This window comes from Macaca nemestrina, chromosome 5 (genome assembly GCF_043159975.1).
Source record: "Macaca nemestrina isolate mMacNem1 chromosome 5, mMacNem.hap1, whole genome shotgun sequence".
NCBI classification, from domain to species: domain Eukaryota; kingdom Metazoa; phylum Chordata; class Mammalia; order Primates; family Cercopithecidae; genus Macaca; species Macaca nemestrina.
The window spans coordinates 159,886,283-159,911,823 of record NC_092129.1 but is presented as its reverse complement, the minus strand read 5'-3'; the positions used below and the strand labels follow the sequence as shown (position 1 = coordinate 159,911,823).

The 25,541-nt window shown below is 37.2% G+C and overlaps 1 protein-coding gene across 6 annotated transcripts in view; it reads right to left on the bottom strand.

Annotated features, from left to right (window-relative positions):
• Nucleotides 1–592: 592 nt before the first annotated feature.
• The window catches only part of LOC105482535 (doublecortin domain containing 2), a 195,422-nt gene continuing 170,473 nt past the window's right edge, over nt 593–25,541 (bottom strand). For 3 of the 6 annotated variants that reach the window (XM_011742665.2, XM_071097533.1, XM_011742667.2), the window contains 3 exons: nt 10,190–10,492; nt 9,441–9,554; nt 6,600–6,687 (listed from right to left, as the gene is read on the bottom strand). In XM_011742665.2, coding sequence (XP_011740967.2) covers nt 9,444–9,554; nt 10,190–10,492 — 414 coding nt within the window. In that variant the 3' untranslated portion in view covers nt 6,600–6,687; nt 9,441–9,443. Of the gene's footprint in view, nt 6,688–9,440; nt 9,555–10,189; nt 10,493–25,541 lie in introns of all 6 variants that reach the window. The other 3 variants (XM_011742666.2, XM_011742668.2, XM_071097534.1) reach the window with 2 other exon arrangements.

The following is a 25,541-nucleotide window of genomic DNA, read 5'->3' as shown; positions in this document are numbered from 1 at the left end:
GAAAGCACATAGGTAGTTGTCAAGATCATGATTGTGAATGAGATTGCTCAGGGAGATCTTAGGGATTGAAAGAATTAAGAGAAGTCACTAAATTAGTAGCCAGAAATTAAAAGAGAACCAGGACAATCCTAACAGTTACCTGTAGCCAAAAAGAACAAATATAGTGTAACCGATGGGAGTTGCCTCAACTAGCTTTGAACTTAATGTGTATTTGTCTTTGTATTTTTAAAATGATTTCTGTTACTATTAAAGCAATGAATTTGTTAAATCAACCAAAAGTGAGGTAAGTGTAGGACATCCTACATCATTTCTCTTTTTAATGAAGGACTGAATTTGATTATGAGGGCATTTGAGAATCCTATACAAGGATTTAATAGAGTCCCACCAGGGGGGAAAAAAAAAACACTTGGAGACCTGCAGGAAAGCTGTTTATTTTCATAAATATTTTACAACAAACACATGCTAGCAATTTTGCAATACCTTGTAGAAATTACATTGTTGGTGGTAGAAAGTTTCTAATGTCAATTAACCATGTAGTCTAAAGAGATTTGACTCTGGCAATTTAGATGCCTCATTTGTTGTGGAGGCTTGCTTTTTTGTTCTTTTTTTTTTTTTACTTATATGGAATAACAAAGATAAACTGATCATGTGCACAAGAAATATATTAATGTACTCTTAGTCATGGGATTCAGTCACACATTTGTTATATCAATAAAACAAAATGCTTGTGCTTAACTGTTGGTTTCTCAAACATAGAGAAAATAGCAAAACTATTTAATTCAAAAATAGAATGAAAGCAGTGAATATCCACAAACTAAAGCAAAATGTTTTTGGAAAATTGTAAATTGATTCCTATAGATATATGTACACAAAAAGCATGTAATGTATGTACCTTATTCTGTTTTTAAATATGCCTTTATAATAAAAATTCTGGACCTATGTTTCTATAAAACTATTTCATAAAATAATGGTGACATTTTGAATATACCTAAAATTTTTATCAAATAAACATCAGGTATGTGAAACTGTAAAAAAAAAAAATTCTTTACATAATGAAGCTGAATATCCATGCCAAACAGAAACAGAAGTATCTTTTAATGTGTTGAATTTCTACATGATATTAAGTCAAAAACGTTTCTAGTGTTTGTGAAAAAAATGCTGTAAAAAGGATTAATACATGAAATGTTAGCAACACAACATCCTAAACAAGCAATAAACCATCTAAACACATTTTGATTATATAGAATGTAGGTCTATCTACTCAAAAGAAAGTAAACTTCTGCACTTTAGAGCAAGCACTGATAGAGAAAAATCTAAATGCTCATTTTTTGATCAAAACAAAAATAATTTTCCTTAAAGAGACATTCTAAACATAATAAATTATATAAAAACAATGAGCTCAATTTAATCTTTACTTACATCAACACTCACCCATTATCATTGTACCCATTAAAGATTTAAAACACAAGAAAAAACACGGAAGCAAAAGACAAAACAAGCTTTCTTGAAAATTCTTCTAAGAATGACTACAATCATTCCCCCTTTCCATATGTCACTGCATTAGTGACAATAAATGAAACACAATTAAACTATATGGTTGAAGCTGATAAAACTACAGAGAATTCATTTGGTCCCATTCTTAGAGTAAAGCTGAAGTCATTGTTGGCATAAGTCAATGGAGCTCCATTGGTTACCTCCTGATTTTATAAATGCCTTACAGTAATGCAGACATTTTAAAAAATTTTCCTAACTCCCCACATCCTACAAGATGTTATGCATCTTCAAAAAACAGTATCCTTTTCCTTATCAACATAAGGGAACACTCTTATATTTCCTATTCATGTCACTCAAACTTCATGGGAGGAAATATACAAATTTCATGTAGGGAAAACAAAAATCAGTCCCATCTAAATGCCCTGACATGTTTTAAAAAGGAAAAATCTTATGGTATTTACAAAAATGATATTTAAGGACAAAGAACTGTATGTGTTCATCATCTTAGAATAATAGACTTACCTTTAAAAAATGGTTTCATTGGCCAGGCGCAGTGGCTCACGCCTGTAATCCCAGCACTTTGGGAGGCCGAGGTGGGTGGATCACAAGCTCAGGAGATCGAGACCGTCCTGGTGAACAGGGTGAAACCCCATCTCTACTAAAAATACAAAAATAAAAAATAAAAAATTAGCTGGGCGTGGTGGCGGGCACCTATAGTCCCAGCTACTCAGGAGGCTGAGGCAGGAGAAGGGCATGAACCTGGGAGGCGGAGCTTGCAATGAGCCGAGATCGCGCCACTGCACTACAGACTGGTGCACTGCAGCCTGGGCAACAGAGCGAGACTCCGTCTCAAACAAACAAAAACAAAAACAAAAACAAACAAAAAAGGTTTCATTCCTGGAGTACATTATATTAACATAAGAATGCCAAAATGCTTCTGCACGGAACCTGAACATTATATAAACTAGTGGACCAATAAGTAGGTCTTTCATTCCATTTGTGATACACCTAGCTAACTGGTATGAAAGAGAGTCCTGATACATCTATGTAAATCACACATGCACACACGCGGTCACAAACAGTAATAACAGAGTCTGTGTTGGTATAAAAGAATCTGCACCTGAAATGTACTGTGCTTAAGGTTGATGGAAAGGACCCATGCTCTGAAGTTACTTTAGGAAAACAAGATATATATATGTCTTGGTTTCTGTTTTGGTTTATGTGATATATCACATTTTAAAAACCAGATTTGTTTCAACACCTCCCTAGAATACATTTTTCATTGACATGCTGGTTTCTTTCTTATTTGGAGAAGAATTATAAATCTCTTAAAGTCTTAGGAAATCAAGATTTAAAGCACCATCATATATATCATTTCTTAGCATTTCCTCTCACGTTTTAACTCATCACTTCTCTCAACTTCACCCAAAAGAGCTTTGTTTTATGAATAACGCTGTGCCTCAGGAGGCCTTTTTAATGTTTTAAAGTGTGTGAGTGCATCTGTATAAGTATTTGATACATATCTATGTCTTCATGCTATATTTCTGTTCAGATTGGCAACAGTTTCCATGAGATGCTTTCTGTTCATCAATTAATCTACTTTTCAAACTTTGCTTTTGCTGTTTGTTGAACAAAAAATGAAAGAAAGCTTCCTGTTGTCTTGCAGTCACTAATTTAAATGCAGATTTTTTCTAGGTGAATGAACTTTATCCTTTGTGTATAAGGTAGGTCATTCAATGAAAATGTTGAAGACGTTAGTTTATGAGCTATAAATTGGAAGAGTTAGCATGAATAATACTATAGTAATATGGTTCACAACTGTGAGCCTAGAGATCTCTCACTCTGAACCACATATGTATGGGATAGTTCTGTCTTCACACACCACATAGCAAGAATTCACACATTTGTAATAAAACAGGAGGCATGGTAGCATCACACTTTTCCTATGAGTGTGGCATCCTAATATTCCCCAAAAAGGCATAGAAAAAAAAATGTCATCCTAAGATCATAGAGAAGAATAACAAGTAAAAAGTTATTTTATGGTCATAGTATCATATTTTATAACTATAGGTCAATGGGCACTTAATAGCTATTTTAACAGAAGCTAACCCAGGTAAAACATCCTTAGCCTCAAAATGACTTTTGTCAAAATCTTCTTTATTTGCTCTGTAAAATTCTTAATGCCCCAATTTTACTAATCATTTGTTTACAAGCGTCTTAAAATCCAGATAAGTTTAACAAAGTAGTTTCATAAAACTATAAAAACTATGTATAGAGCATCACAAAGAATTAACACCTTAAAGCATTATATTGGTTATCACATAAAAGCATCATGTTTTCCATAGCACCCTCTTTAGAAAACAGTACATGAAGTCTAACCAAGATCTTATCTGTCCACTCACATAAATGGTCCCAGGTCTGTCAATGAGTTTCATTTAATTTGGGGAGCTAGTCTGCTACAGAGACCACCATTCCCCACAGATAAAACTGCCACATTTGCGAGGTGAATGAACTTTTAGCATTTATGTTAAAGTCATCTCTGAAGTGACATCCACAATTTTAATTCCCAGTGAATGATTTTTTCCTTGGGTAGGCACCTTATTTTAGTAACATGTTTGCAAAGTGTCTTAAAGTGATAAGTTGTTATTCATCCCCTCAAAATAGGTCACAATTGTATCTTGTCAACAGGTGGTAAAATATACACACACAAGGGATGAATATGTCCCCATTTTTAAGTTTTTTTGGTGCAGTTATTGTGGCCGACTACCTCCTTGAAGTATATTTAAAATACCAAACGTTATTATTCGTGTAAAACATCAACGTTGTGCATCATTAAAATGACGCTCAAGGAGTTTCCTAAAACCTAAGCTTCATAATATAACGAATAAAAGGACAAGAAAAAAATATATTTTTATTAAAGGAGGAAAAGAGAAAGAGAAACTCTCTATTGAAGTAAAGAGAATCACCTTGATAATTAGTTATAATTTCTTACATTTAATCAGTTATTTTAATAAACTATTTGAAATCATTAACTCCAGACCCAGTAATAGTGTACATATGTAATACTAAAAGACCAATTGGGGCTGGGTGCGGTGGCTCACGCCTGTAATCCCAGCATTTTTGGGGGCTGAGGCAGGTAGATCACCTGAGGTCAGGAGTTTGAGACCAGCCTGGTCAACATGGTGAAACACCCGTCTCTACTAAAAATACAAAAACTAGCCGGGCGTGGTGGTGGACGCCTGTAATCCCAGCTACTCGGGAGGCTCAGGTACTTGAACTGGGGAGGCAGAGGTTGCGATAAGCCGAGATTGTGCCACTGCACCCAACCTGGGCGACAAGAGCCAGACTTCATCTCAAATAATAATAATAATAACAACCAATTGGTCTATTCGCCTAGCAACCCAAGATTGTTGCTTATAGCCCACAGCACTTTATATCATCCCATTTGAAAAAGGCTAGTAGAAAGCACAATTTAGATTTTATACCAGAAACATAGTACCCCTGTTTATAATTCATGCTCCCAGATCACTATATCCTTGTGTCATTATCTCTTCCAAATACTGTTACATTATCATCTCTGTTTACACTTCTGATCTGTGGAAAATACTAAAATTGTGTTAAGAAAAAACACATCTATTTTCTATAGTATTATAAAGTACTTATATAACTGCCAACTCTTTATTCCAAATGAAACCTGGAAGAGAAAAAAATCTTTTAAACTTATAATTATGAATTTTAGAAAAGCACTGGAAGTTAAAATTTCAAGCTTACAACTTCCACATCATTAAAAATATATCCTTTAAGAAAAATATATTATTTCTATATTTATGGAAGAACATCTCTTAAGAATTCAAAAAAAGAATGAAATTGTTTTTATGTTTTCCCCATGTATGCCTCACAAGGCAACTATAAATCAATTTAATCAGTCCACAAAGTTGTGCTTCAGGCATTGGTTTCATTATAGTAACTTCTAAAGTTTTTCTTAACAATATCTATCAGATGCCTTCTAATTATAACGAAATTTGCTTGAAATTCTAAATATATCATGCTAGGAAAAGTAAATATTTGCTGATATCCCTAGGGCAAAAATATAGTAAAACAGTCCTAATAGAAATAAGACAAAAAACAAGTTAAATTGAGTAGTCACAAACTCTTCATATAGTCTACTTTTTTCTTCCTAATACACTGTTTTATTTTTGTTAAAAACTATTTGAAAATAATTTAATCTTTGGAATAGCCAATATCAGGTTCTCTAATTTAATAACATGAGAGAGAAGTGAGAGATATTATGAGTAAAGATAGGCTGGATCAGTGAAAATCCATAGGATTTCCATTATCTGCAAACCATACATCCAGGCTTTATAATATAACCGGTGCTCCTTTACAATTCCTTCCTGAGTGTGCACCATTGCAGCCACAAGCATGCAAGCCTGAAAGCACTGAAGGAAGGGCATGGCAATACCAGTCACTAACACTCTGAACCAATGTTTCCTCCCACCAAAATGAACACCTCGCACTGTCTTTGTAGTTCATTTAAGGTGGATTTTGGCTAAGGAGGAAGAAAGAAAGGCATGTTAACAAATCATGGACACATTTTGATCTGTTGCCGTCTCCAAATTATGTCTGAAAGTAAATGGCAATTTGTTCATTCAAGAGTTTATTGCTTTAAGAAAATAGTACATGCTTTCCTATTACCAGTTCTTTAAAATTCTATGCCTTCCTAGACAAAAATTCTTTATAATAAATTGCCTTCTAAATTTATAATAAAGCGTACAATAAGACTGATCCTATTTTTCATCCTTTACAAATACAAGTGGCAAATTGTCTTACAGTGCAAATTCTACTCTGTCCCTCTTATTTAATATTTCTATATGACTTTTTAAAACACATGCAATAAAATAAGTAATTATCCTTTAGTAGCCATTTAAAGTTATCTGGTCTTTCCAGTATGCTTCTAATGTTAAAATTCAGTAGGTAGTATTCGACCATAGTGTCACATTATATTCAGAAATGACTATGTGCTTATCTTTCAAGTTTTATAACCCTTCATTTTTCTTGTGATCCATATACTCTCCTTTTAAAAATCTTCTATGCCACGGCAGCATAGTCCTTGTTTTGTTTGTTGTTTTCATTTTCTTCTGGACTAGTAATTCTTACTTCTGGCCTTGGTGGTCTTTGAGGGTCTAAATCAGCCTAGAAGAAAATAGATCAAAACAAAGGTGTTTAGGTGTTTGGTTCACAAAGGTAATGACATTTATAAAGAAAAAATTACTCAAGAGTCTATTTAATTATGTAACTATTTAACTGAAAAGAGTTCTTTGGGTTCCCTTTGTTTTTTTGTCTATCATTACCCAGTGGACATACTGTTTTCTCAACAGTTGTACAAAAGTCCTTTTGGGGTCCATAATCTACTAGTGCTTTAAAGGCACTGACTCATTTTGTATGCTGCAGGCTTTATTTTTCGCATTTTTTCTTTATTTCTCTTTGAGCTTTTCTTTAATATATTTATACTTTTCAGTTTAGCATTTTCAGAGATAAAGCAAGAAAGAATTCAGAGACATTCTCCTAATTTTAGTTTCCTCCTAGAATTCACAAATTCATTGTGAATATGGTACCAAGCACCATCAAGTATCAAGTAGATAAGAACAAGACAGAAAATCAAAATGTGGAGGCAGCATTTCTCCAACAGCAACTATTGCTCCTGCCACTTGGGTTTCTCCTGTTCATAATGATATTGTCTCATGTACAACTCATCTTTCCCCGACTACACTGAAAACTAAGTAGGCAAGATTAGAACTAGCTGGATTGCAAATTCTGCTCTGTGAAATCCTAGAGGCTCCACAGCCCCAACAAGGGCACCCAGTCTGGGGGACAGAGTAGTTCCAGGTTCCCCAAACCACACAGGCCATGATTGATTTTTTGAAAAAGAAATAATATATATGTATTACTGGTACTGTGTCTGATTTCACATTGTTCCTTTGTGAAATGTCTCAAATGGTATCTTGAATATAGTACAAGTTCAATCTCAATAAATGTCAATTGTTTCTTGTAAATTCTCTGTATTTCCTGCTGTTTTCCTACAATCATACCTCGCTTTGTACAAGAATTGTTACATGGAACAAAATGTTACACGGTGAACGGAATTTCTAGTCATTTTATTAGTAGACAGTCCTTCTGTAAAAGTTAATTATTAATTTTTTAACTTATAATTCACATAAATTTGGTTTTTCATATATTTTGGTATGCTTAAAATATACCTATACTAATATGCTAGAGAGAACAAGATAAAATATATCACTGTTATAAGAAAGAGATGAGTCAAATAAGATTAAATCTCTTTGTGAGTCACTGCTCTGTTACTAATCCCTAATTAGACTGGGCGTGGTGGTGCATGCATGTAATCTCATCACTTTGAGAGGTCAAGGCAAGAGGATTCACTGAGCCCAGGAGTTCAAACCCAGCCTGTGTAATATAGGGAGACTTCTTCCATATTTCAAAAAAAATAAAAATAGCCTGGCAAGGTGGCACCTGTGGTACCAGCTATCACAGGAGGATGAAGTGGGAGGATCACTTGAGCCCGGGAGGTCAAAGCTGCAGTGAGCTGTGATCATGCCATTGAACTCCAGCCTGGGTAACAGGGTGAGACCTTGTCTCAAAAAAACAAGTCCCTAATTAGACCTTGTCTCAAAAAAATGACAAACTATGCACTTCCTTATTTGAATTCCCAAGAATTTAGATTCACCCTCATTACATACCACAGGCCATTGCCAAACTATGTAACCTTGATCTTGACAGATGCCCAATTCCTATCAAAAGCCTATTTTTCCCCTTTAAAAATTATTTATCATAATTGGCAAATAAAAATTGTATGTTTATAGTGTACGAAATGTTTTGAAATATGTATCCATTGTGGAATGGCTTAATGGAGTTAATTAACATACACTTTACCTCTTGTACTTATCATCTTTTGTGGCGAGAACACTTCAAATCTACTCTCTTAGTGATTTTCAAGTATACAATACATTGTTATTAACTTTAGACACCTTGTTATACAATAGATCTCTTGAACTTATTCCTCCTTTCTAACAGAAATTTTGTATCGTTGGGCCTACATCTCTCCAACCCCATACTCAGTCCCTGGTAACCACCATTCTAGCTTTGACTTCTATGAGTTTAACTTTTTTTAGATTACACATATAAGTGAGATCATATGGTATTTGTCTTTCTTTGGTTGGCTAATTTCACTTAACATAATATCCTCCAGGTTTATCCACATCATTGCAAATTACAGGATTATTTTTTAAAGTTATATTTATGGAAGACGGAAGGACAGCAATCCATTCATTTCTGTAAAATCTATTTATGTCATATGTTGAATTAAGCTAGACCACTGGAAAAAATCATGCTTGGATCTTACTATCTAGTCCCACATAGAATTACACTTTGATTGCATTTTGTAAGCTTTCATCAAAAGCTACTACAACAAAGAGTTGTAGGAAACCTACTATTACAGTTGCCATATAAATGACACTGAGGACTATGTATAACTACATATGGGGAATTTCTTATAGAATAGGACTGTGATTATCTCACCTAGAGAAAAGATAAAATGAGAGACATACTGAGCATTTTCATTTAGATGTTAAGAACATTTTGAATATGCCATATAGTAGATTACAGATAACTTTGTACTGTTATTGAAACCTGGCCACCAAAACATTTTGCATTTTGCCACTGCTAAACTTGCTCTCCCTAAGCAAGATAAATCAGATGCATCAATAATAAATAATCAAGTAGACCTCATTCATCATAGTGGGTATTAGGAATGAGTAGACCAAGGCCCACTTCAGCGGCTACAGCCTTGAGGGAGGTGGACTTCGATCTGATGGATAGACAGGAAGGGATGGGATAAGTAGATGGTGAGAATGTTATGGAGAACATCCTGCCTCTTATGCTATGAGACTCAGCTTGAGCCTGGCAGCAACGGGGTCATACTGTCCCATGGAAGAATGCCGGGACTGATGAGTATCCAGCTCCAGGGTCAGACGTGGAAGCACAGGCTAGGAAGAGAGAGGTTTTACCACATATTACTTTTTCTGTTCCTTTATTTTCACCACATATTTCTTTATCCTCTCTGTATAATAAATAGAACTGTATACTACCAGTGTCTGATGCGTTGAACGCTTAATTCGATTAACATATTTAAAGTAGAATAAGCAAAGTAGACTTCAGTACTTCTACAGATCAAAGAAGTCGCTCATAATAGAGAGAGCATTCTTTATTTCATGTCTAGGTCTCACTGGTCTTGATATTCTTTTCTACTTTCTACCTTCTCTGGTCTTAGTTTTACTTTTTTATATTTCATTCTATGATTATGTATGTTCTTAGAAGGCTCTGCACATTTTCTTGTAAAATGAGGCAGGAGGTGGATAGATGGATGGATGAATGGCTAAATGTATGAATGGCGGAAGGGCAGACATATGGACTGCCGGATAGGTCAATGGCAGCAGTTGTTAAATGGTTGAAATAACTAGTAAATAAGTGATTAAATGGTATTGAATCTTTCCTACTCAACCATAAGTGGTTTCAATACAAGTCCTAAACACTTGGTTAATTCTCTAAATGCACACATGTACACACACATGTATTCATGTATTCATGCATTCACATAAGTAAGCAAAAGCAATAGAAATACCTCATCTTGTCCACTGCCAGCTCCTTGAGACTTTCTTTCCTCGTCCAGGGCCAGTTGAAGCTCATTATTAACCTGGTCCAGCTCCTCACCATTTTCCTCATCGGTGCCTCCATTTACACGAGCAGGGCCTGCCTGCTCCTCACTGTGACCCAGAATCTCTTTGACTTGCTCAGGGGCATCTGTAGCCTCCCTACCTCCTTCCTCTTCAAGGTCACCATTCATTCCTGAAAAGTCTTCTTTCTGTTCTGCATCCTTGTTTGCCTTCTCTCCATCTTCTTCCTCGTCTACTATTTCTGCTGGCCTCTGATGGATCAAAAGGAATAACGGATAAAAGTAAGAAGCGTAACAGAAAATTTCCACTGAACATCATAGTAATGTAATACTTATATTACAGTCAAGTAAAACATTCTTACATTCGCATAGTACTTTACAGTATAGAATGCGCTTACATTTACTGAGTACCTACCACATGCCACATGTTACAAGTATTCCCTCATTTAATCCTCACAACAGTCCTTTGAGATTGGCATCATTCCCATTTTGCAGATGAGAAAAACTAAACAGGGAGAGCCCAAGATCCCATAGAAAGAGCCAGAGTTTGAACTAAGCCTGTGACTCCAAAACCAGTGCTCGTAACCCCCATGGAAGATAGAAAGCCAAACTGCAACGTCCTTGGCCAGTGTCTAGTGAGGTGCCTGGCCCAAAGGAGGAGAAATTATTATCCTCAGGGCTAAGGATGAGGGCAATGGCACCAGGCTGTGAATTCATGTTTTCTGATGTGGAATGTAGATAGCTTTCCCCAGAATGCCTAAGGAAACTTACAGCTTATCTCTAAATACAATAATTGATTTTCCTGAAGATCCAATGTCAAGAAACTATACATCCTCTCTATAAGAATAATAAATGCTGGGGGCCGGGGGCTGGGCGCAGTGGCTCACGCCTGTAATCCTAGCACTTTGGGAGGCCAAGGTGGGCTGATCACGAGGTCAGGAAATCAAGACCATCCCGGCTAACACGGTGAAACCTTGTCTCTACTAAAAAGGCAAAAAATTATCCGGGCATGGTGGTGGGTATTTTATAAACCTTAATCAAGCATTTACTGTTCTACTGTTATTTTGATACACATAAATCTGCTTCAAGAGGGAAGAGGAGGCCGGGTGCGATGGCTCACGCCTGTAATGCCAGCACTTTGAGAGGCCGAGGCAGGTGGATCAGGTCAGGAAATCGAGACCATCCTGGCTAACATAGTGAAACCCCGTCTCTACTAAAAATACAAAAAATTAGCCAGGCATGGTGGCGGGCACCTGTAGTCCCAGCTACTTGGGAGACTGAGGCAGGAGAATCCCTTGAACCTGGGAGGTGGAGCTTGCAGTGAGTGGAGATCGCTCTACTGCACTCCAGCCTGGTGAAAGAGTGACACTCCATCTCAAAAAAAAAAAAAAAAAAAAAAAAAAAAAGAAGCAGTAGGGAACAGGAGGTCAACTTTCAGAATCAAGACTTTGGAGAAAAACCCAGGTTCAAGTCCTGGCCAGGCTCTTCATGGCTGCTACCTAACTTTAGTGAGTTTCAGATTCCCTATTTGTAAAATGGAAATGTAACAAAACTTCCACAGAGATTAAACGAGAAAAGTTCATATAAAGTGTCATAGTTTCTGGCACATCACAGATCCTAAAAAACATGGAAATCCCTTCTCAGTTGTTACAATACATTCTTTCCTGGAGCCACCATATTTCTTCAATGCTATCAATAAAATAACAGGATTTTTTTTTTTTTAATGGTAGGGTAGAAGGATTTACTTGACGTTAAGATCTCATTATTGCCTCTTTCTAGCTACCTGACATTGGATAGGTCACTTAATTCTCCTTCCCTGTAAAATGAGAGTTTGGAACCCAGTTAGCCCTGACCCCCTTTCCAACTCTAGAAGCCCATCTCTTCTAACTGACCAAACAATTGACCAAACTTTTGTATCATTACAAAAGTTAACATAATGCTTTCCATTTTGGAAGTAAGGAAGGAAATGAGGGGGAGTAGACTAAAAGTTCAGAATAAAATTCCACACATTATTTTGAAGAAGAGTTGGAACTAGTAATAATTCTTATCTTCTGTCAAAAATAAAGTCTCAGATTTAATTATATGATACCAAATGTGTATTTTTTAAGTGAAGGAAAAACCTAGTTGTTCCTAGATATTGGAAAAAAAAAAAAAAAAAAAACAGTGTTTGTCATTATGCAGATTAAAAGACACCGTGAGCCTAGGCTGTTCAAATTTTATTCGGATGCTTAAGGTCAAATAGTGGAGAGTCTAGCTGTCCCTGAGCATGTAGTCAGGGTGGGTCCCTCACAAAGGCAGAATGCTGGACAGAAACTCAGGTCCAGAGGGGGATGGATCGGTCAGCTGGTGCTAAAAGGCAAAAGATTTATGAACATAACTCACAATGCTTGGTAAGAAGTTTCTGGTGTTTAATGTATGTGACCTAAATGACTGAAAGTGAGAAAAGTCTCCAGTCTCTAACAAACAAAATAACATTTCCAATCTCCCCACCAGACTCGTCTCACCCTGTCCCCAAAGAGAACAAGCTAAGCAAGGCACTAAAACACACACACTTGAAGTGATAAGGAGAGGACAGCTTGGCAAGGGAAAGATAGGCATTGTGATTATAAAAACAGAATGGAGGAGAATACATCACACATGAAAATGACTTGCATTTCTATACACTAACAATGAACAGTCTGGAAGGAGATTACAGAAACAACTTCATTTACAATAGCATCAAAAGGAATAAAATACTTAGGAATTTGCCAATGAGATGAAAGACTTTTGCAATGAAAAATACAAAACATTGCCAAAGGAAAATTTAAAAGACATAAATAACTGGAAACATGTCCCATGTTAATGTATTAGAATACTTACTATTGTTAAGAGGTCAATATTATCCAAAGTGATCTACAGATTCAATGCATCCCTGTCAAAATCACAATGTCATTTTTTGCAGAAATAGAAAAACCCATCCTATAATTCATACGGAATCTCAAGGGACCCTGAATGGCCAAAACAATTTTGAAAAAGGACAAAGTTGGAGAATTCCCACTTCTTTATTTCAAAGCTTACTGCAAAACCAGAATGGTCTTGGAATTAAGACAGACCTATAGACCAATGGAAGACAACAGAGAGTCCAGAAAGACACGGGTGCCAAGAGCATTCAGTAGGGAAAGGACAGTCTTTCAACAAATTGTGCTGGGAAAACTGGATACCTACATGCAAAAGAATGAAGTTGCATGCTTATTTAATATATATACAAAATATAACTCCAAATGAATGATAGACCTAAATGTAAAACCAAAAACTATAAAATTCTTAGAGGTAACATAGGGCAAAAGCTTTATGGCCTTGGATTTGGTGGTGGTTTCTTAGACAAGACACTAAAGACACAGGCAACAAAAGAAAAAATACATAAATAGGACTTCATAAAAATTTTAAAATTTTATACATCAAAAGACAATACCGATAGAGTAAAAAGGCAACCCACAGAAGGGGAAGAAATATTTGCAAATCATTTATCTGATAAGGGCTTGATATCCAGAATATACAGAGAACACCTAAAACTCAACAATAAAAAGTCTCATTCAAAAATGTGCAAAGTACTTGAATAGACATTTCTGCAAAGAAGATATACGAATGGCCAATAATCACATGAAAAGATCCTCAGCATTACTAATAATTAGAGAAATACAAATTAAAACTATAATAAGATACTACCTAACACCCATTGTGATGACAAAAAAAGAAAGAAAGAAAATAAGTGTTGACAAGGATGTGGAGAAACTGCAACTCCTGGGCATTTTTGGTGGGGATGCAAAATGCTACAGCCACCTGAAAAACAGTATGGTGGTTCCTCAGAAAGTTCAAAATAGAATTACCATGTGATCTAGCAACTCTACATCTAGGTAAATACCCAAAAGAACTGAAAGCAGGGACTTGAAGAGATATTTGTACACCCAAGTTTATAGGAGAATTATTCACAATAGCTTAAAGTGTGGCAGTAACCCAAGGGTTCGTCAAAAGATGAGTGGATAATCAACATGTAGTACATCCATACAATGGAGTATTATTCAGCCTTACAAAGAAAGAATATTCTGATACAAAGTGGGTGAAATAGAGATATTATGCTAAGTGAAATAAGCCAGTCACACACAAAGACAAATACTGTATGATTCTACCTGCATGAGGGACATAGAATAGTCAGAATCACAGAGACAGAGAGTAGAACAGTGGTTGCCAGGTTGAGGGAGGGAGAAATGGGGAGTTCTTGTTTAATGGGTATGGAGTTTCAGTTTTGCAAGACAAAAAGAGGCTTGGAGCTGGTTGGTGGTGGTAGTTACACAACATTATGAATGTATTTCATACCACTGAACTGTATGTACACTTAAAACTGGTTAAGACGGTAAATACTGCATTATGAGTACATTATCACAAAAAGAAATAAAATGGAGCCGGGCATGGTGGCTCACGCCTGTAATCCCAGCACTTTGGGAGGCTGAGAGGGGAGGATCACAAGGTCAGGAGATCGAGACCAGCCTGGCCAACATGATGAAACCTCGTCTCTACTAAAAATACAAAAAATTAGCCAGGCGTGGTGGTGGGCGCCTGTAGTCCCAGCTACTCGGGAGGCTGAGGCAGGAGAATGGCGTGAACCCGGGAGGCAGAGCTTGCAGTGAGCTGAGATGGCGCCACTACACCCCAGCCTGGGTGACAGAGCGAGACTCTATCTCAAAAATAAAAAAAAAGAAATGAAATGAAATGAAATGGAGCAGAGGAAATGTACTGAGCCAAAGATTACATTCTTCATCACTAAAGAGCAAGGACTTCTATGGAGTTCAGGAAAGGAGCCCACAACAGGAAGTCTAGAGTTTTCCTTTACCAAGACACTAAGACAGAGAGGGGACTTGCAAGGGGGAAGAAAGTATAATAAACCAGCTAAGAGAAAACACGGTGGATAGCTCCCCATGAACAAGTCAGAAGAAGCCAGGAAAAGCCCTGTGGACCTTTGGCCCAGAGACAAGTTTCCTTCCGTGGACTCTGCAGGATGACGTACGTGGTCATTGTAGGACTCTGAGGGACACGTAATGGACTCTCAGACCTCATGACTTCAGTGACTGGGCCAAGGGCACCCATCTGTGTTAAGCAGTACTGAGCGTTCCCAGCATTCAGAGATAAATACCACTGTCTCTGAGATCAAAGAGCGAAGAGCACAGTGGGCAGGAAGGATGTGTAAACAAATCACGTTACAATGTGGCATGAGGCGAGAAGCAGTTAGGGGCATGTGTCAGGAAAGGAGTGCTTCCCGGTGGGTTGTTTGGCCATAGAGACTTCTACAACTCTGTGTCAACAGTGTTTGCAAGTAGGGACAAGGTGAGAAAGGAGGGGCAAATGGAAGTGGAAAGGCTGAGCACTGCTCTGTGCCAAACATCACACGCAAGATTTCATGCAACTCTCACAATAGCCCTATGCGTTATGTTTCTTATACCTGTTAAACAGAGAAAATGAGAAATTGCATCACACTTCCCACATCACAGGGCAGGTGACCAGGTAGAGCTAGGTGTAAACCAAAGGCAGTCTTGTCCCAAAGTCCTAGTATCTTTCCTCAAATTAATAACCAAACAAGTTGCTACTGTAAGGACACTCAACGTGTACTTTCAATGGCCAGAAAATATGCGATCTGCAGTAGGCAACATTACTTTTACTGTTTAAAGAATTACTGACGTGAGGCTGGGCACGGTGGCTCATGCTTGTAATCCTAGCACTTTGGAGGCTGAGGCAGGAGGATTGCCTGAGCTCAGGAGTTCAAGACCACCCTGGGGGCAACATGATGAAACCTCGTCTATACTAAAATACAAACAATTAGCTGGGCTTGGTGGTGCATGCCTGTAATCCCAGCTACTTGGGGAGGCAGAATTGCTTGAACCCAGGAGGTGGAGGTTGCAGTGAGCTGCGATTGCACCACTGCACTCCAGCCTGGGCCACAGAGCGAGACTCTGTCTCAAAAAAAAAGGAATTACTGACCTGAAAACAAAATATTTTGGACATTTCTATCACTGACTTTTGGTGTGATCTAGGAAAGAAACATTCTTAGAATTGTCTAGCAGAGTACCTGAAGCAGTACATAACAAAACTCCCAAAATACTACAGTACTAATGGCCAACAAGAACAGATTTCTTTTTAAGTTACCTCTGAAAAATGGGTAATGATAAATCACTCTCCTAGAAATGGTTTTGATCCTTTCTGTACCTAAACTTGCCCTATTATTCAGAACAACTTTGTTTTTAGTTTTAAAGAGAAGTTGTGTAGCATTTCTTAATAAAATAATAACAAAAAACTCCTAATTTACTGTAATTGCTTAGGATTCTGGATATGGTCCTCACCTCTCTGACACATATTACCAGTGCTTGGTGAAGTATGTTAAGGCAGTAACATCTAAGTAAGAAAATGTCTATTTTCCTCTCATGATATCTGAATTTATACCTAAAAATTGCAAAATAATAACATATTATTTTTTAGTTTTATATTTCTCAGCCTTACCTCTTTCTTTATCCAGAATTTCCAAACACATATACATTTTTTTCTCCTTTTAATGCAAAGGGCTGGTATATACCCTAAATTCTTTTTAGGGAAGAAGACAACTGGCCCTAAATTCAGGCCCTGTCTCGTAGTCATTATTACCACCAGTACTAACAAGCAGTATTACGCTTTCATCCCATTATTCCTATTAGACTTCCCCAGCACAGCTATTTTAGTAGTCATCAAATGAAGCCACATCTGGTTAGCTCAACTTTAAGAAATGCAAGATTATGGTGCTGAAATACCAATTTGATCAATTTAAATAAGATGGTAACATTAGTTAAAAGGCTTATAAACCTTTAAAATATCCTGAGTCTGGAACAAAATTTATTATTACAATGACACTACAATTCAGGGCAAAAAAAATAATGCTGCTATGACAGATCTGTAATGAATAAATGAAAAGCAATGTGCTTTTTGGTGTAATCTCCTTTGAAGCAGACATTAAATTATTAAAGATGTTTCCAGTGTATACATCAATCAAATCATCCCTAGAAGGAACACTGGGTTTTACACCCATCCATACACACACACACACACACACACACACACGTACACACACAGATAAAATCTATACTATGGTGAGAGTCTGCAAAGAAGGAAAAGGGCACTCCCTCTACATAACTATTCTTTAGGATAAAAAAGAAATACAAGAGGCAAAGGATGAACAAGTTGCACCCTTCCTCCATCCCCTTTACTCCTCTCTCACTGTGCTGTAGCAAAACTACTGAAGAGGAATCTGGTACCCCTCACACAAACTCAGAGCTATCACCAGCCCTGGGAACTTTTAGTCCATTAAGACTGTTGGGTCTGATTCACATGGACTGATCATCCTCACTCTCAGTTATGTTTATTCTTTGCTTCCAAGTTCCTTGGCATCCATTTTTCACAACAAATTCACCATCCAATAGCTTTTTGTTGTTTCCAAACTGCTATCTATTAATACTTGCAAAAGGAATACGAATGTACAAACAAGAGATATTAAACAAGGATAATTTCCATAAATTAGTATGTGCACTTAAGCCACAAATGACTCTATCTTCCATTGGAATGACACGTTGGCAGTAGCCAGTTACGGATGTAATAAATAACGCCAAACATTTTTGGTAGCATATTGTACTTCTTAGAGCACTTTCACATTTCACGTGCAGTTTCTCATTTTCCCAACCTGTTGGCAGATGTGATTATTATTTCCACTGTATAGAATGGGAAATTGAACCAGAGATGTAAAGCAAGTTGCCAAGGGTTACATGGACAGTAGATGAAACTATCTTTCATCAGCATCATAAACACACATACCTGTGTGCACATGCGTGCGCACACAGACACAACTTCTTATTGAAGAACAGTGGTCCTCAGTAGCTGAAAAACTGGTAACCATGGTAACAAGGTGCCTGGCTAACGCCAACCTCTACTCTATAACCAATGGATAATGAGGCAGAGGGGCTGCTGCGCTGAGCTGGGAGCCATGTCTCTGCTTTTCTCCCCACTCTGCTCATCACTGATCATGTTTCTTACAGACTCAAACTTGAAAAGCTGACTCTGCTCCCTGAACATTATCCTTTCCATCTGTTAAGCAGCATCAAATCAGAGACAAATCCCATCTTCTCACTTTTGGGGGCTGAATTGTGCCCTCCCTCCCAATTCTTATGTCGAAGTCTTAACCCCAGTACCTCATAAAGTAACTGCATTTGGAGGCGATTTAAGTTAAAATTAGGTCATGAGGGTGGGCCCCAAGCCAAGAAGAGAGGCCTGAGAACAAACCAACCCTGCCAACACCTTGATCTCAGACTTTGGGCCTCCAGAGCTGTGAGAAAATAAATGTCTGCTGTTTAAGCCCTCTAGTCTGCAGTGTTTCGTTATGGCAGCCCCAGTAAACTAATATACTAATACCTTCCCTCCCCAGCCCCACACATGCTCATATTCATATTCTTTCACCTCCCTTCCCAACACCCTCACTCTTCCATCCCTCCCCTATTTCCTTTAAAAAATAGGGAAATTGGGTTCCTCAACAATGGAAAGAGGGCTGGCTAGATGTGGTAGGGAAAGAAGGCCAAACCCAGACCTTACCAGATAGAAGTTTAGAGTGGGGAGAGTCCACTGTGGAGGAAACTAAAAAGAGCCCTGGGCCACTGGCTGTGCCATCCTATTACTCATGCTGTTCCTTACACCTTCATCCAGGATGCCCTTCCTTCCCCATGGGTAGAGCCACCTTCTCCAGAAAGCCTTCCTGCTCCCTCAGGTGGCCGTCACTCCTCACCTGTGCCCTCCTAATACTTGCTAAGGTACCTCTATTACATTCTAACCATGGTGTGCAGGTATTCTCTATGTGCAATATAAAAATAGTGAACATAAATTGCTATTAAGTAGATACCCCCAAAGTATTTGGAATGATTATAGAATAATGGGGAAATATCATCCCTGGCACTATGGAGGTCTTCTGGAAGTTTCTTGAAGTAAGGGCTTTTTGTTATTCATCTTTGTTCCCATCACCACTGACTCTGGATATTCATCTTGAATAAGACACAAATATGCCTCCCACAGATAAAAGTCAGCCTCATATGTGCCTTCAGGAAGGCACTGATAACAAGGTTCACATTTATCCAGAGCTCGCCAAGTACCTGGTACTATGGCCTAAGCACATCATATGCATTATCATATTTACTCTAACCTCACAACAATTACTTAAGAAAAACACAATTATGATCCTAATTTGCAGATAAGGAAACTGAAGCACAGAGAATTAGGTAACCTTGTCCAAAATTCCCCAAGTAGTGACAGAAGGATTTGAATTATTTAACCATTGGATTGTAATAACTATTTTCCTAAGATAAAGTACAGAGCAAAGACATATTTATGCTAAATTCAATGTATGTTCAAGAGTTACTTCCAGCCTAGTGGTTCCTAGACCAGTGCCTCACTGTCACCTGGAGATCTTGTCAAATGCAAAGTGTGAGTCACAAGTTCAGAGCCTCTGCATCTCTCTCAGCTCTGGTGATGCTGACAATGCTGGTCCCCAGATGACACTGTGCATAGTAGGGCTGTAAATCACATATAGCACAATATGCTCATGAATATACCACTTAAAAAATCATTTTGGGTTAACAGTTTTCACTGTAATAGTGTCCCAAAATCATGCCTCATTAAAGGAAGGTGGCGTTTTTATCTTAAAAATTACCAGTCAATTTACTGAAAGTTGGAAGACAATGGAAGGACTGACTGTTGACAGAATGATTTCTGGCCATAAAGACAGTTCTACAAGATTTATTCTAATTACATCACCATGCCACTGTTTATTAAGAGTCAATGTTATAAAAAGAAACCCATCATCGCAAAAGCAATAAATCAGAAAGTTTTTTTTATATTTTATATTTTTATATTTAATGCTCAAAGTCTCCATCCCCCTGACATTTATGTCAATTTTCAGTCAATTTTGTGATGAAAATTTTTAAGAGAACCTGTTTTCAGATAGAAATTGTTTCTCTAAGGGGTACATACATCTTGAAATTTCAGGACTAGCTCATGCCTATGAGTAATTGTGTAATGCTATACTCTTTATAAAGCACAATTCTTCTATTTCACTGGAGTCAAAAAAGGGTATTCATTATACTCTATCTTAAATCCTCATTAAACTGATGTACATAATGGTATAAACAATGATCGCAGAAGTCATTTAAAAATATGTACCCTTAGGTTTTTATAAGAAAGTCAGGACTTCTACCTTTAAAAAACACATTATTTATTATAAGTAATTGCTCTTAATATTTTTTATTAGAAAAGCTGTACAACATGACACCAGCATTGGCATTTCGAGTGCATTTTGCCTGAGTTTGCCTCCATGTGTATCTTGCTATTTATTTTGTTACTGACATTCTGAGAAAATGGTTGATTTGTATGGGAAGACAGAAAAGGTCTGGTAGTTATTATTGCTGGCTACATCCTAGCGGGGACGGCTCGGGGGAAATCGTTAAGTATTCAGGTTTTCTAGAGAATATGCAGGCTGTTACTAAGGTTAACTCAGGATTCCTGAGTGGTAAGGGGAAAGAAGATGGAATATGAAAATTATATGGAAATAAGCCGCAAAATATTGAAAGCATCAATTACTTGGAAGGTATTTCCACAGGCAGATGGGGCTGCCTGGATGACTTACACTTTCAACTCATATCACACCTCTGACAGTAACAGCAGGAACAAAAATTAGAAACGGGGAAAGGCATCTAAAGAGAGACCATAGCTGATGTCCAGCCCACTTTAGCAGTAAATGTGATATTTCTTATATTATACATCAGAATTCCTGAGGAATATTATTTTAATGTTTAAGGCCTATGCTATCATAAATAACAGCACAAGTTAGAATTTTTTAGTCAAGATATCCTATCTCACCACCCAACCCTCCTCCTCATTCCCACCCATTAGTTCTTTCTCCCTGAAATAACCTAGACCTAGAAATTGGAGATCAATAAAAATGAAAAAGACTACCTTAGATGTTCATTTTTTCCATGTAACATTTACGACATTTCAAATTTTGGAAAGTGTGTGGATTTGTTATAGGTTTTGGGGTAGAAGATATTTCTGTGGATTTTATGGCAGAATTCAGACATAGATGTTGAAAACACAGAAGTTATCGTACTTGTTTTTATTATTTCTGTTCCCATGGAAACTAAAATCATCTCCTATCCAAGTTGAATGAGGTGTTTTGAAATAATCAGTTTCAATTTTTTATGATAGCAAAGTACCACTTCTTGCTTTCAGCTTTCAGAGGCTTACTTTCACAGAAAAAAAAAACAAAAAAGGTTTAGATGTGATTTGAAGCCACAAAGGCCTACAAAAAGGAGGGTTATATTCAGACACATGACCCTGTAAGTACAGAAGAGTGAAGCTGTGGTCAGTCACCTGGAAGCTGTCTCACCTGGGTCCCTTTAAGCCCCACCAGTTCCTGTGACACCCAAATGAGAATATATGATAAACTGAAAACATACTTAGATGGCATGAAAATATTTAATCATCATTGTAAAAAAAATTCCCCATTAAATTTTCTCAAGTTAGAAGTAAATGTTGATTTTCTTTCATTTATATCAGAAATCCCTGAGGGCTACATTTTAATGTTTAACACCATTTCTATCATTTAAATACTCATCTACAAACATGATGCCACAAAAAGCCTTATTGGCGATGCATAAATAAAGAACTCTGATCATTCTCATTCTAACCCTTCCAGCGGTGCGCAACACTTGTTAACGCCGAATATGAATATGATTCAGTAAGAGTATATGACTTGAAAATAAAGAATGATAAATATACCATTTACACATAATCCCTTTTAGTTCAGAGACAGCAGTGAAGGTTGAGTGGCCCTCAGAACATGTTGCCATTTATGGGTTAATTAGAAGCCCCTAATCGTCTCATTTCTCTTCTTTAAGATGTACAGGGAGAGGACCAAACTAGAAGACAGGACCCCTGTGCTAATTCTACTACCAACATATCATGTCTCTGAGGGAAAATGGCTTTCTCCACTGTGGGGCTTTGTTTCTTCAATGGCAACATATGAAGCTTAGGTCAGTTCCCTTCTGGTTCTAAATATTTTATAATTCTGTTTAGTAAATGCATTTCATTGAAGTCGATTTGGGGGACCTGTCACAGAAAACAGCCTCTTTTATCTTTCTGTATATTTTATCATATATGGAAAAGCAAGACAAAAAGTTCTTCATCTTGCTTGCCTTTCACAAGAGGAGCTGCAGGTAGCTGCTGATTCTCCGTTAGTTGCAGGTAGAGTCAATGATGAGACCAAGTCAGAACATGGAGAATAAAACTAGGGCAACAGGCATATTTGCTTTTTAAACCTATTTCTGGTTACAGCCCCTAAGCTGCAGATTCTTTAAAATGGCATTATATTATGTGTGTGTAGACCAATAGTCACAAGCTCAAATGATCCCAGGGGCAGGTCAAAAAACATAAATTTATAATTGAAGACAGATGATAGACATAGGGGTGCTGCAGCCTGTGGAAGTCTGAAGAACACATGGCCTACTAAAGAGATGTAGATGTTGTCAGCCCTGTAACAGCCAAAGAATATTCCCTCATAGAAAATCTGCTCACAGGCTACCCTATTGTGGATTCTAGGAAAACAGCTCTAATAGATCATTATGAAAGTGTTTTCTGGTTAAACACAGCAGATTGAAAAAATGTGAGGGTTTTTTGTTTTTGTTTTTGTTTTTTTTTGAGACGGAGTCTGGCTCTGTCGCTCAGGCTGGAGTGCAGTGGCGTGATCTCGGCTCACTGCAAGCTCCGCCTCCCGGGTTCACGTCATTCTCCTGCCTCAGCCTCCTGAGTAGCTGGGACTACAGGTGCCTGCCATCATGCCTGGCATTTTTTTTTTTTTTGTATTTTTAGTACAGATGGGGTTTCACCGTGTTAGCCAGGATGGTCTCGATCTACTGACCTTGTGATCCACAAATGTGAGTTTTTTCTTAGCTCCCTTCTAATGTCCCTCCAAAGCATCAGTCAAGTCAACTTTAAAAGGATGAACCCATAAGGACATAGAAGAGTGGAAAGGGAATATCAACCACAAAATTTGGGAAACAGTAAAGCAAATGGATGTGAGGCAAATGGATGGATGACAGTAGACCTGAGGAAACAAAAATTTGAGACTGCAGAAAGGGAAGCCAAGAAGCAAGACTTTGCATGCTTAAAAACCTAAAGGCGGCTCGGGGATGGAGGCACCATCTGCCTCTGAAATAAGGGGCATAGATAACTGTGACTAAAAAGTGGCTCAGAGTCTTTAAAAGAAGCAAATAGATCCCCTGAGATCACCTCCCTTGAGAAATATGGGAGGTTTATTATCTGGAGATGTTGAACCTTAGGGAAACTGGACTCAAGTACAGCTGAGAACAAGGGCACTACACTGAAACTGAGAATAAATCTCTTGATCCATGCCTCTTTCTCACAGTCAGATACCAAAATGTGGACAGCTAGGTTCTTATCAACAAGGCAAAAGATTGAAAGATTCCTCTCAAAGGATATAGACCCCAAAAGAGCAATACTTACAGATACTAAAAATTGCAGGAGGTCTGCCAATGAATGGCCAAAAGCAATCAACCTACAGGACACCTTCCCTATGTACACAGTGTGTCCTTAGTACCTCACTCTCAAATCTAACCAGACAGCCAAGAAAAGACTCTGATATGGATACAGAGATCAAAATATAGAAAGAGACAAAGAAACTAAAAAAGAAACTCGGAAGGAAAAAAAAACAGTGCAGGAAAGGAAAGTGTAAAATAATAGAACATCAATCCTTGGAGAGAAAAGGGAAGATATCACATTTATAAAACAAGAATAGGATGCTAAAAAAGGAATATTCAGAGAATGTGAAAGAGCTCTTAGATGTTAAAAATAAAATGACTAGGAAATAATCAAAGGAAGATAAAAATTGAGGCTTTTATTTTTTTTTAAGTGAGAAAGTTAAAAAAAAATCCACAGAGATGAAAAATAGGAGAGACAGTTAGATAATCACTCTAGGAGGTCCTATATTCAAATACCTGGACTTCTAGAAAGAGTAGGAAAATGAAGAGAAGAAAATTATCAAAGAAACTATTTTTTTTCCAAAACTGAAAGCACATATTTTAAGAATTAAAAAGCCCATTGAGTACCGAGTCCAATAAGCAAAAAGGCCTATACCAAGACACATAATTGGAAATTTCCAGAACACCAGGAACAAAGACAATAGTCTAAAAACCTTCAGAGAAAGGAAAAAGGGTTACATTCAAAAAAACAGAATGCCATCAAACTTCTCAACTACCATTCTGAATGCAAAGGAAAATTGAGGAATCGCCTCACGATTGTGAGAGAAATTATATTAAACCTGGAATTGTTTACCTCGCCATACTTAGAAAAGTTTGATTAGAGAAAAAAAGATATTTTCAGACATGCAAAGCCTCAGAAAAATGTGTCTCCCATGAAGCTTTTCTCTGGAGGCAACTAGAGATGAGTTCCACAAAAAATGAAGGTGTAACCAAGAGAGAGGAAGACATAGAATCCAAAAAAATAAGAGAACCATCCACCGAGGAAGCAAAGGAAATTCTCAAAATAATGGTGAAGAAAAATACCAGGATAACTCTGAAAAGCAGATCTAGAGAACAACTTACCAGCTTGAGGCAGCTGACCAGAGGGATTGAGAAAAAAATAAAATGAAGATTTCAGTATCACTGAATGTATATGAATGTATCAAGAGGACAGTAAGTTCTTGCAGAGTTTGGAGATGGCTTAGTAACAGGTACATAGAAAACAAAGCAAGTGAAAAAATAGACAATTATTAACCTGGGCAAGAGGGAAAAAGGGTTACCTAAGAAAGGAAATGTAACTACAGTACACTAAATGGTTCAACTAAGAATAATACTTACATAGTAGAAATAATGTACAGATATTAACTTAACCAAAAGTATTACAAAATTATAGTGGAAAGAAAAAAGAAAGGGAAAGGCATCTATATGTGTTTGTATGTATGTGGCCCTATTTTTGATAGGGAGGAAGAGTTTGGGAAAAAATCTAAATAGTCACCTTCCATAGTAATTACATAAAAAGTTATGAAATCAAGATAAATACAAAGCAAGATAAATCCAGAAAGTTAATAAATCAAAACAAATAAAATCAAGATTTACTTTATCAAATTTGAGATACCATCCAATTAAAGGGATCGCCATTCTTTTATGTCATCTAAAAACAAAAGAATTTTTTAAATTAA